The sequence below is a fragment of the Mytilus californianus genome, unplaced genomic scaffold (assembly GCF_021869535.1).
Source record: "Mytilus californianus isolate M0D057914Y unplaced genomic scaffold, xbMytCali1.0.p SCAF_12, whole genome shotgun sequence".
In the NCBI taxonomy this organism is placed as follows: domain Eukaryota; kingdom Metazoa; phylum Mollusca; class Bivalvia; order Mytilida; family Mytilidae; genus Mytilus; species Mytilus californianus.
The window spans coordinates 53848440-53861951 of record NW_026262604.1 but is presented as its reverse complement, the minus strand read 5'-3'; the positions used below and the strand labels follow the sequence as shown (position 1 = coordinate 53861951).

Below are 13512 nucleotides of genomic sequence, written 5' to 3'. Positions count from 1 at the left end.
ACCACAGACCTGCACCTGGTTATGTCTTTTGTCCATTGATTGCCCTTTTTTACTCATGCTTTGGTTGTCTAGATTCTTATGAAATGTCAGTTCATAATTTCTTAATTGTTAATAACATATATATTTAAGGTGGGCAGTGATTTGCTTGTTCCGCATTGGTCAATAACATGGAACCGCTGGGAGGGAGTTTCGGTGAAATGGAATCTTTAATACAGTTTTAAAATTGATTTTTAAAGGGCTACCCAGAACACATGTACATTATAAGTACTAAGTAAAGCCATGAAGAGATGTAAACACAGGGAAACAAGAATAAATTTTCAGTAGTAAAACTCAAGCATAAAAACGTTAACCAAATATTTTATTTGACATAAAACTTGGAACACTCTCTGGCACAGATTCCTGAAGTTCAAAGATCTGAAAAAGAGGAAAATGGTACAGCATTAACTTTTGATATTAACTGAACTTTTCATTATAGTATTCATATATATATATATATTACATTTTGCTATGATACATGTGTGGCAAAATATCTATTTTAACCAAATTAATAAATTTATATGAATAAAATAACATTGCTCTGTGTGTGTGAACATCTGAACTGTTAAGGTACATGTATTCCTTCATTGTACAGTACAAACAATGTATATATTTCTTGGTTGTTCTTGGAAAGATTTATAACTTTTTCTACATGTACATGTATTATGTACATGAATTTCCACATACTTGGTGAACAAATGGCTCGAAAAATTTACATTCAATTGAGGTATTTGTTTCAATTGGTATCAGCCAGGACACAAATTTACACATTCAATATATATGTCAATGTATGTGTTATAGATCATCTTGAATTTAGTTTAGGGTATAATTCAGAATCATCACTGAACATTTTTTGGAATTATAATTTATGACTTATTCTATTTGTATGTGTGGACTTGGCCTATCACTCACAAACATCGGACTTGAATTACTTTGTAAAAGGGTGATCTGAGTTTAAACACTGTATTTTTTTTATATCTATATCTTTGGATAATGTAAACTATGTTTAATAAATAATCTCATATCTACCTTTGAATTTGTACATAAATCGTCTAGTTCCAATCAAACAGACATCTGGCGGGTCTATTGGTTTGACCACCTCTGATGATATTATGGAATGGCGTATCGATGCACTTATCCACAAGTCCTCCTTCTTGTGGGTATAGAAGTAAACATAGGGCCACACATCAACCTAAAACAACACAGTATTGATTTTTTTATTGTTCAAAAAGGTATAAAAAATAACAACCACTTATATATCGATACCATACAGTTCAATTTCATCAGATCAGCAAAAAGTTAAAGAAACTGCTTATTACAACTGTAGGCTGATGTTGTTGCAAACCCCAATCACAAATAATTATGATATGTGTAAACTAACTATTTATCCCTCTAAAATTGTGTAATTTAAAGTTACATTTTAGAAATTTATGTAATTATATAGAAATTATAAAACCTACTACATGTATAATATCTAATTATTTGAACTAAAGATCAATCTAGAATACAAGAACCCTTTATTAAAATTCTGGAAATTCAAAATTTTTACAAAAGTATGATACAAAATAGTGGTTAATTAGACATTTAGAAGTTTCTGCAAAACAATCCTAGAAAATATAACAGTAAAACATAATAAAACTTTAACTTAAACTGAACAAAACTGCAATACTTACAACAGCAGGGTATGTTTTTGTCCCTTGGGCAATAAGCAAATATTGCCACTCATATAACTAATACAATGTAAATATAAAGTTGAGTAAATTTGGAAGCTGAATTATGAACACATAATTACACTGATATCTGAAGTCAACTTCAATAATTTATGAACAGTTGCATACATGGTTATCAGACATATGTAGAAACATTACTTGGACAGGAATTACAGTCAGCACTCAAGAAATTTTATCATAGCCATCATGAGCTGATCTGCCATTATGACAAAAGTGTGTCAGAAATTGTATCTAGTATTCTTCCTCAGTCACAAGTAGCCTTCCATCATTAAAGGACTGGACAAAGAAATAACACAACAGGTGCCTTATACGGTGCAGGAAATGCCTACCCTTCCAGAGCACCTGATTTCACTGCCAGTTTTAAGTGGAGTTCGTGTTGTTACTTACTTACTTTAACTGTTTGTAAATGTCTGTTGTTTACTCCTTGATTTTGAATGTTATTGTCTTATGTACATTAAAACAATAAGTCTATTCATCACTAATATTTTCCTTACCTCTGTTGCTCATTACATCTTTTAGTGTAGTGCTCAGAGACTAAGAGCTGGTCATATAAGGGCTTCTCTTGGAACAGTACAATACTATTGTCCCTCTGTTCACTGTTATCCTGCAAGTTGGACATCAGAGCCTCTTCCGGTTGAACTGAAGCAAAAGGTTGGACATCCATGGGTTTAACTGTCATCAAGGACTGGTTATCTGTCAGTTTATCCAATAAGGAGTGTTGATCAGTGGTGGTCTCATCCTGAAAAACAGCATGAAATTGTAATGCATGTAATGGCATAAAATTCTTGCACACCTTTCATCATCAAGACAAAAAAGTTCCACGTACCAAATGAAAGCAATACATTAATGGGTCTAAAACAGCTTATTTAATTTTTTTTTAATGGGTGGCTCCATCATTGTCCATTATAACTGTATGATCATGCCCAAAGTCTGGGTCTGCAATTTACATAATAAATATAGATACCTTAGACACAACAATACTATTGTTGCTCTGTTCACTGTTATCCTGCAAGTTGGACATCAGAGCCTCTTCCGGTTGAACTGAAGCAAAAGGTTGGACATCCATGGGTTTAACTGTCATCGAGGACTGGTTATCTGTCAGTTTATCCAATAAGGAGTGTTGATCAGCTGTGGTCTCATCCTGAAAAACAGCATGAAATTGTAATGCATGAAATGGCATAAAATTCTTGCACACCTTTCATCATCAAGACAAAAAAGTTCCACGTACCAAATGAAAGCAATACATTTATGGGTCTAAAACAGCTTATTTAATTTTTTTTAATGGGTGGCTCCATCATTGTCCATTATAACTGTATGATCATGCCCAAAGTCTGGGTCTGCAATTTACATAATAAATATAGATACCTTAGACACAACAATACTATTGTTGCTCTGTTCACTGTTATCCTGCAAGTTGGACATCAGAGCCTCTTCCGGTTGAACTGAAGCAAAAGGTTAGACATCCATGGGTTTAACTGTCATCGAGGACTGGTTATCTGTCAGTTTATCCAATAAGGAGTGTTGATCAGCTGTGGTCTCATCCTGAAAAACAGCATGAAATTGTAATGCATGTAATGGCATAAAATTCTTGCACACCTTTCATCATCAAGACAAAAAAGATCCACGTACCAAATGAAAGCAATACATTAATGGGTCTAAAACAGCTTATTTAAAATTTTTTTTTAATGGGTGGCTCCATCATTGTCCATTATAACTGTATGATCATGCCCAAAGTCTGGGTCTGCAATTTACATAACAAATATAGATACCTTAGACACAACAATACTATTGTTGCTCTGTTCACTGTTGTCCTGCAAGTTGGACATCAGAGCCTCTTCCGGTTGAACTGAAGCAAAAGTTTGGACATCCATGGGTTTAACTGTCATCGAGGACTGGTTATCTGTCAGTTTATCCAATGAGGAGTGTTGATCAGCTGTGGTCTCATCCTGAAAAACAGCATGAAATTGTAATGCATGTAATAGCATATAATTCATATAATTCTTACACACTGTGATAATCAAGTGAAAACAAATCCACGTACCAAGTGAAAGCAATACATTAACTGTTTAAAAATCTCATCATAGATACAAGGATTAATTTTGTATCTAGCCAGACACGCGTTTCGTCTACAAAAGACTCATCAGTGACGCTGGAATCCAATAAAGTTAAAAAGGCTAAATAAAGTAAACAACTTATTAAAAAAAAGTTGCTCCATCATTGTCCATTACTGAACGATCATGAACTCATCTAACATTATAGAAATATTTACCATATTATATTGGTTATTGCTGACGTCTGAATCACTGTCATCAAGTAAATCCATGACCCATGAAGCCAGCTGCTCAGACAACCCGCTGATGTTTTCCAGGTCTATATCTCCAAGAGTGTCAGTACTGTATTCAAGGACATCATCATTTATGGACATCTTCAAAATTGGACAGAAATGGTTTGGAATCCAATGAGCATATGTCATTTCATCATTTCTGTTTGATGACCAGAGGATATATGCAGGTGTGTTGCTTTCCATTTCCCTTGGCAAGATTGATCGATTGAGATCTTTTCTCACATTTGGATTTCCACGATTTGGATAAACTGATTGCAGAGGCCTTCCCAAAACTGATGCAAGTGCAAAAATCTGCCAAATTCTCATGAATTCATTTGCACTGCATACTTTCCTAATCTCTTCAAATAGTGTTCTTTCTATCAAAGATGAAGTAATTATATCTCCAGGTGTATACAGCTCTGAATACATAACGTAAGACTTTGGGAGAACAAGCGCTTCTTTATCAGATAGTTGTTCACCTCTCCTTAAATATGTATGGTCCACATACAGCGGCAAATAGCATGCCAGTTCTAATGCAATTCTGGCACGTAGTTCCGTATGATTGTTTTCTGTTCCATACATTATCACACTAGCAGACCTAGGCAAGCAATTTCCATCACCAAGTACACTTGCAGGGAAATATCCTTCCTTGACATCATCCGGCAACAGTTCCATCCCGAACTTGTCAATATGTAACCCACTTCCAGAAATAGAAATGTCTTCATCTTTGTTGCACCTAAGATGTGGTATTACACTTGCGAGTTCAGTTCCTTTAATCATCATGTCATCTACTGTAGTAGAGCTCTTCAAAGTTTGTAATATAACTTCAAAAAGAGTGTCCTTATTATCTTGCACTCTTGCAATATTGACTGATAGTTCATTGATTTGTGGTGAGGTATTTTCAAGAGAGTGCAATTCTTCAACTGTTGTGTCTTGTCTGTTAAATTCTTTTTGTTTTGGTAAATCCTGTGTTCTCTCTTGTGAGTCTGCTTTTTTGTGGCTATTTGAACGAGTTGCTCTTTGGTTTTTCTTGCTCAACTGTTTTCTTGGAGTTTCCTTAAACAAACCTTTGACATTTTTCTTGTCAACTTTCTTACTTTTTTTAGAGGTGTCTTTCTTGTTCAACTGTCTTCTTTGTGTCTCTTTTATCCAACCTTCTACCATGTCTACATTATGACAGGAACCAGATCCTTGTATGCATGTTGAGCTAAAACAGCTAAGTGTGCGCTTTTCTAGAGAAGCCGAATCATTGGAAGCCCTCACAGAATGAAGTTGTCTGGTTTCAGGAACAGCCTTCACATTGGTCCTCTCTTGGCGTTTTCTGTTGACATCACCTTCCTTTACTATGAAGAAATTTCTTCTAAAATGACAACATTCATTCTGCGAGTCTAGTGTTGGCCGTCTTAAATTTGCCTCTGCAAAATCAAAGAATTCACTTGCATTTTTCACCATGGCTTTTCTGTTTTTTACAGCATTTGTTACAATTCTTTTAATAACCCCGAATTCACCATCACATGGTCCTTTACCATGCCTGCTTCCAAAGAAGTGTTTCTCAACAGGAAAACCAAAGTCTGATTTGCTGTGAAGAGCATCTGCAAATGGGGTTTTCGACTTGAACTGTGATGCTGCTCCATCACTGAAGTGAATCTGCCTCTTAGATTTAATCTCATAAACTCTTTGTATATACTCGTTTGCCAATGAAATACAATGTTGAACATAATGAAAGTCATGTTTTTTGTCTTCTGACACATAGATCATGCTTTGAGTTACGACTAACTTACAGAATTTGCATCTGATGTAGGCAACAATGCTGAAAAGAGTAACTGTGTCATGAGACCAATGTGCACTTTGTGCTTCATCCTGGTATATACATGTGTAATTTTCTGCAAAATCACTACAGAAAACAGTCCAATCAGACGGCAAATTCTGTGTCACATGTCTGAATTGGTCATGTTGCCACCAGGCAGTATTTAAGATAGCACTGAATGGCTGTAATTCTTTTTTGAGCTCTTCAAGGAAATTATTGACACTCTCTTTCTTTAAACTTAGAACCTTCTTTGATTTTTTTTCATTTGCATGCATATACGTCTGCGTTTCCCATTTATACCATTGTATAATATGCCTTTTGTTCAAGTCTAACTGGGAAATAAACTTATCTACCCCACATAATTTGCATAACCTTTTAAAACATTCAATTTTGTAATATCTAGATCCTTCTGGTTTTTGGCATACAGTTCTTGCTAACAAGTCATATCTGGTGTTAATTCCTTTAATATTTAGTGCCTTTACTTTATATTGAATATTTGTACAATACTCACAAAGACAATTGTTAAAAATAGATTTACTCATAGTCTGTACAGTCTTGGGTCTTAGTGCAGTGAACTTGGAAAAATTTAATGTACATTCTTGGTTTTCTTTAAGGAATTCATTGTAGTTGTCCCTTAAACTGCTCTGCAAGATTCTTTTTGGTTCTTCAGATTTCAATGATGCCTGTTTTTTATCCGGCAGACATACAGTGTCAAAATCTTTGTAGAATTTTTCTATCTTGTCAATTGTATCTTCTGTCAAAGCATCACTTCTTTTTGGTTTTTCAGAATCTTCTTCCCATACATCTTTAAGTTTTGAACATTTAACTGCAAATTTCCAAGAAATGCCAGCCTTTCTCTTTTCAGCATCTTTAAGTATGAAGCTAGTTAAAAGTCTTCTTTTCTTTAAAACCTCCTTAGTGCGATGTTTTCTGGTTTTATGCAAATCATCTTTCATCTTGCAGATTATTTCTTGGCTTATCCTAAGATGTCTTTTTTTTGTTGGTGTCAGTAAAAGGCCATGTTTGGTCAATGCTTCTCTTTTTCTTGGAGTTGCCTTAGCAGTCAACCCCCCAACTACAGATGCAAACTTTTCAGGTGATGAAGGTAGATGCAACGAGGCTCTGTACACAGCCTTTCTTTCTGCTTCCTTTGTTGAATACCCTTGGTGAGTTTCTGTTGATTCAGCTGGCATTAGGTTTTCAGTTGTGCTCTTGGATTTATTCAATTTGTATTGCAACCGCCTTTTTTCATTAATTCTTCTTCTCTTTTGGCTTGAGTACTTTGCTCGTTGTTCTTCTTTTTTTCTCTGCCAGTATTCTCTTTCTGAACTTACTTGTGCACGTGTTTTTGGTTTAGGTTTTTTTTTTAATTTAACAATTTCCTCTGGTTTTCTTTCTTCTCCCCATTTACGTACTCGTAACCTCGTTTTTTCCCTCTGATTGATTTTTTGTTCAGAAGACCAATTTTCCCTCCATTTTCTATTTCGTTCTTTTTCTCTTTCTAAGTATGCAATATATTTTTCAGGGTCTTGTTTTATTTTGTCCCTGTAATTCTTTGACCTTTGTGCAGCAGTTTTTTTTTGTGATGCAGATTCTGATAAATGTATGGTATTTGTTTGGACATCATTGCTGATCTGTGGCCGCATTTGCGACCTCAACTTTAAGCGTAAAAACGACCTGAAAGAAATAATACAGTGGCATTATGCTTTCTGGTCTGTCCCAGATGTTTTTGGTAAAAGTTGTTTATTATGATGTTGAAGTCGTATCAACTTCAAACTTGGTATGTGCATGTTCCTTATAGTATGATCTTTCTAAATTATATGTTAAATAAAGGTTTTGATCTCATTTTTATGGTTCACTATACTTAGAAATGTGATAATGTAATAAACTGTTGACACAGGGATATGTCTCGCCTATATGCAATTTTGATAGTTTAATGCAATTGTTTAAATTAAAACAGCAACATTTAAACATGAAAACTATTGAAAAATTTTCAAAGTCAATGAACCATGACTGAAAATGTGATGTCAAATAATCTTTATGGGGGAGATAATTGTGCAAAAACAAATGGCTGAAAAGGTTATTTACCGCTAAGTGTCAATTTTGAGGGTTATTCGCCCTTACATGTACTTGCTATTAGGTGTAATACCACCATTGATTTTCCCCTATTAGTCTATGTTAAATTTGCACTTTTCAAAAAAATGTGCAGAATTTATCTTTGTTTCAAATAAAGAAATACTTGGCATGAGTAAAGTTTTATCCTGTCCAGTACTATAGAAAAAAATTCACATAACATTTCATTGCATATAAGACAATAACCATCACTGGAAGTTAACCAATCAAATTTTCCCCCTTTTTTAACCTGTGTACAAGCTTTAGTAACCATGTAACCTCAAGTTAACAAAATATTCTATAGAAACCCCAAATAAAAAAATAATGGTGCTTTGAAATACCCAAGATATATATTTATGACCCAGAAATGTTTTACTGCAATGAAATGTAGGATCAATAACTTACAACTGTCAAATTCAAGGGAATATTTTTTTTCGACCTATTTTCGTATGCAACCGGATGTGACGTACTATGATTTGGTGGTATTACACCTATTAGATGAAAATTTATTGAATAATTCCATGTCATAGGATAATGTATTTAAGGAATGACTGTAATATTTTTTCTGTCTATGAAGAAATAACATAAAAAATGTGGTGCACACTGAATAACCCGCGTAGCGGGTTATTTAAAGTGTGCACCACATTTTATATCTTATTTTGAATAGGCAGAAAAAATATTACAGTCATTTCTTATAATTTAATTCTTAATTCCATTTCAAACCGGAGTAAATCATGAAAAAACGTTGATGACGTCACGATCACATGACAAAATTATGTCTATGAGCTGATAAACAAGAGTGCACACGCTGAAATGTCTCGCCTTCTTTACTAATCATTGATATTATGTTGATAGTCCTAAATATAAAGCTTTATTACAACTGTCACATAAACTTAACATTAACCAAGTAAACTAAACATTAAGTTAACCAATGAACCATGAAAATGAGGTCAAGGTCAGATGAACCATGCTAGGCAGGCATGTACAGCTAACATTTCTTCCATAAAACCAATTTAGTTGACCTATTGCTTATAGTTTAAGAAAAACAGACCAAAACACAATAAAATGCTCCGCTGGGGCGCAGCTTGATACGACCGCAGAGGTCGAACCCTTAACAGTTGGGGCAAGTATGGACACAACATTCAAGCTTGATGCAGCACTGAATTTGGATTGTAATTAAATATTTGACACAGCATAGGTTTCTGACACAGAATGAAAGTGGTATAATAACTTAAAAAATTTTAATTTACCTATTCAAACCATATCATTATTATTTGCTTTTTATATATAAATCAGAAATAACCAATTTTAAATGGTAAATTTTAAAGAAAAAAAAGGAAAAAAAAATCCCCCCCCCAAATTTTTTGAACCCCCTTATGATTCATCACCCATAAACTCAATCCCAGCTTTCCTTTTGTGGTATGGAACCTTGCAGTACAATTTCATAAAGATCCATACACTTACACACAAGTTATTGTCCTGAAACTAGAAAAATGCTTGTTTTTTTTGCCCTTTTATGGCCCCTAATTACTAAAATTTTGAGAGAATTACCCCCAAAATAAATCCCAGCCTTCCCTTTGTGGTATGGTACCTTGCAGTACAATTTCAGAAAGATCCATACACTTGAACACAAGTTATTGTCTGGAAACTAGAAAAATGCTTGTTTTTTGGCCCCTTTTTGGCCCCAAATTCCTAAACGTTTTAGGCAATTACCCCCAAACTCAAACCCAGCTTTCCCTTTGTGATATGGAACCTTGCAGTACAATTTCATAAAGATCCATACACTTACACACAAGTAATTGTCCTGAAACTAGAAAAATGCTTGTTTTTTTGCCTTTTTATGGCCCCAAATTACTAAAATTTTGAGGGAATTACCCCCAAAATCAATCCCAGCCTTCCCTTTGTGGTATGGTACCTTGCAGTACAATTTCAGAGAGATCCATACACTTGAACACAAGTTTTCGTCTGAAAACTAGAAAAATGCTTATTTTTGGCCCCTAATTCCTAAACTTTTTGGGCAATTACCCCGAAACTCAATTCCAGCTTTCCCTGTGTGATATGGAACCTTGTAGTACAATTTCATAAAGTTCCATACACTTACACACAAGTTATTGTCATGAAACTAGAAAAATGCTTGTTTTTTGCCCCTTTTTGGTCCCTAATTTCTAAAATTTGGAGGCAATTACCCCCAAAATCAATCCCAGCATTCCCTTTGTGATATGGAACCTTGTGATACAATTTCAGAGAGATCCATAGACTTACACACAAGTTATTGTCATGAAACTAGAAAAATGCTTGTTTTTTGCCCCTTTTTTGCCCCTAATTCCTAAAATTTGGCGGCAATTACCCCCAAAATAAATCCCAGCATTCCCTTTGTGATATGGAACCTTGTGGTACAATGTCAGAGAGATCCATACACTTACACACAAGTTATGTCTGGAAATTACAAAAATGCTTATTTTTGGCCCCTTTTTGGCCCCTAATTCCTTAACTGTTGGTACCATAACCCCCAAAATCATTCCCAACCTTCCTTTTGTGGTATTGAACCTTATGGTAAAATTTCATTGAGATCCATTCACTTAAACTAAAGTAATAGTGCGAAAACTAATGTGTCTTCGGACGACGACGACAACGACGACGACGCCAACGTCATACCAATATACAACCACAAAAATTTTTTTGCAGTCGTATAAAAACTTAACACTGAGCAATGAACCTTGAAAATGAGGTCAAGGTAAAAAAAAACCTGCGTGACTGACAAATAGATCATAAAATATTTCCATACACCAAATATAGTTGAACTATTGCATATAGTATTAGAAAAAAAGACCAAAACTCAAAAACTTAACTTTGACCACTGAACCATGAAAATGAGGTCAAGGTCAGATGACACCTGCCAGCTAGACATGTACACCTTACAATCATTCCATACACCAAATATAGTAGACCTATTGCATACAGTATAAGAAAAACAGACCAAAACACAAAAACTTAACTATAACCACTAAACCATGAAAATGAGGTCAAGGTCAGATGACACCTGCCAGTTGGACATGTACACCTTATAGTCCTTCCATACACCGAATATACTAGACCTATTGCTTATAGTATCTGAGATATGGACTTGACCACCAAAACTTAACCTTGTTCACTGATCCATGAAATGAGGTCGAGGTAAAGTGAAAACTGTCTGACGGGCATGAGGACCTTGCAAGGTACGCACATACCAAATATAGTTATCCTATTACTTATAATAAAAGAAAATTTAACATTACAAAAAATCTTAACTTTTTTTTCAAGTAGTCACTGAACCATGAAAATGAGGTCAAGGACATTAGACATGTGACTGACAAAACTTCGTAACATGAGGCATCCATATACTGATTTTAATAGTTCGGTCTTATGTTGTACTGTTATACCACTGTCCCAGGTTAGGGGGAGGGTTGGGATCCTGCTAACATGTTTAACCCCACCACATTATGTATGTATGTGATTGTCCCAATTCAGGAGCCTGTAATTCAGTGGTTGTCGTTTGTTTATGTGTTACATATTGGTTTTTTTATATAAATAAGGCCTTTAGTTTTTTCGATTGAATTGTTTTACATTTGTCATTTCAGGGCCTTTTAAAGCTGACTACGCGGTATGGGCTTTGCGCATTGTTAAAGATCGTACGGTTACCTATAATTGTTAATTTCCGAGTTATTTTGGTCTCTTGTGGAGAGTTGTGTCATTGGCAATCATACCACATCTTCTTTTTTATATTCACACATTACAACTCATCACTGTTAAGCTGGTGGCCAAGTATGGGTCATTCCGCTAATTAATTTGAAGTAGTGTTTGACAAAAATATTTAACAGGCAAATGGACAAACAGACGGATTTTTATACAAGGTGATTGCAATATAGCCCCCACTCTTAGAGTGGAAGTATAGTATATGAAACGTATATAATATACCGGATTTAAAGTGGTTTCTTCGGTATCAGGCAATCACACTACATTTAAGTCTTATCCGATATTATTGCGCAAAGTTTATTTCAATAAATTTTTCCTGAAATATAATATTTTCTTTAATGCAACAAGATCTTTGTTTAAATATAAAATCTTCGTGTCCATGTGTAACAATCTTTAGGTGTACTAGTGTCTCAATGTTACAATCATCACAGAAATGCCAGTATAATCATTACAATAGTGGCAGTGCATTGGGAGTATGCAAAAATAAACTTTTGACATTTGAAATGCAGATGGCATTATAATATTTATTAAGTCTAACATAAACATGTTTATTTCTGCAATTCAAGATTTTAGTGTCCCTGTGTAACTATCACTTAAAATTTTGGAGTCTCAATGTAACAATTGTGTTTTATTCTGGCGTCTCCATGTTACAATCATCACAAAAATAGTGACTAGATTGTCACTTCAATATTTACAGAGCATTTTGCAAGTATGTAAATGAAAAAAATTGACATTAAAGTCCATTAAAATGAAGATGGCATTACTGCACATAAATATTTTCTAAAATAAACATGTTTTTCTGCAATTCAACATGATTGTTACAGAGACACATAATTTTGGTGTCCCTATGTTACAATCACTTTGAATTCTTGTGTCTAATTTGTAACAATCGCTACATAATTTGGTGTCTCAATGTTACAATCATCACAGAAATAGGGACTGTATTGTCATTAGTAGGCATTACAATAGTTGCAGTGTATTTGCATGTATGCAAATGAAAACTTGTGACATTAAAGTCCGTGGTATATTTAACCATTAATATTTGCTTTAAAAATTATGTGTTTTCCACAATTTTGCTTGATTGTTACCGAGACACAAGATCTAAGTGTCCGTATGTAACAATCGTTTCTTAAAACGGTGTCTTTTTGCATGATAATATAAAAACATTTTTTTATTGTAACCAAGGGAAATATAAAGTTCGTGGATATCGATAGACTTTATACATTTCTTCTTCATAGGACTGGTAAATATTTGCATTATTATACAATACTTCAACTATAAATAAAGAACTGTGAATGATCGTTACTTGTGTCGATCGTTAAATTTCAGGACACAAAAACGTTACCTACCCATTCTCCGCCATATTCCATTTGTGTTCCCCGCTTGTACACGTCAATGATTCATGTGCACATGCTATGTCACTAACACAAAAATTGAGGTTTTGCTGATGCGCAGTAAGAAAATATAGGTGAATGAATGATCGTTACAAACTGGACGCGAATGTCAGCCGGTGCATTTCAATTACGATCACGTGTCAACGGAACGTCTTTATGTTATTGTTTTCACATTTTACACAGAGAAGACATAATTGGTGCATTTAAACATAATCGCTCATGCATGGCACCTACAATTAAAAATCCTGAGACCATTAGTTTTGGGTTATACAGTGGACACGACAGTAGCGATCGTTTACATTAATTTCAAAACAATATTTTTACCTTTTTTGTTTATTTTTCTCCAACAAAATCGCGTATAATAACGGTTTAAACCAT

At 34.4% G+C, this 13512-nt stretch overlaps 2 protein-coding genes across 6 annotated transcripts; both read right to left on the bottom strand.

Moving 5' to 3' along the window:
* Window positions 1-342: 342 nt before the first annotated feature.
* Window positions 343-4379, bottom strand: LOC127722017 (uncharacterized). 5 transcript variants are annotated; one of them, XR_007991600.1, is made up of 7 exons: window positions 4036-4379; window positions 3536-3712; window positions 3132-3308; window positions 2731-2907; window positions 2261-2505; window positions 1066-1228; window positions 343-414 (listed from the first exon to the last, which is right to left on the bottom strand). XR_007991600.1 is itself a non-coding variant. In XM_052228873.1 (6 exons), exons 1-5 carry the CDS (start codon window positions 4291-4293, stop codon window positions 1171-1173), a joined length of 915 nt encoding a protein of 304 aa, XP_052084833.1. In that variant the 5' UTR covers window positions 4294-4379; the 3' UTR covers window positions 343-414; window positions 1066-1170. The 5 variants fall into 5 exon arrangements, 3 of the variants coding, with proteins under 3 accessions (XP_052084833.1, XP_052084834.1, XP_052084835.1); XR_007991601.1 differs by lacking the exon at window positions 2731-2907; XM_052228873.1 differs by lacking the exon at window positions 3132-3308.
* A 62-nt stretch (window positions 4380-4441) lies between these two features.
* LOC127721135 (uncharacterized) lies at window positions 4442-13129 on the bottom strand. Its single transcript, XM_052227810.1, has 3 exons — window positions 13090-13129; window positions 4598-7573; window positions 4442-4448 (listed from the first exon to the last, which is right to left on the bottom strand). The coding sequence occupies exons 1-3, from the start codon at window positions 13101-13103 to the stop codon at window positions 4442-4444; spliced, it is 2997 nt and encodes a 998-aa protein (XP_052083770.1). The 5' UTR covers window positions 13104-13129.
* Window positions 13130-13512: the final 383 nt, after the last annotated feature.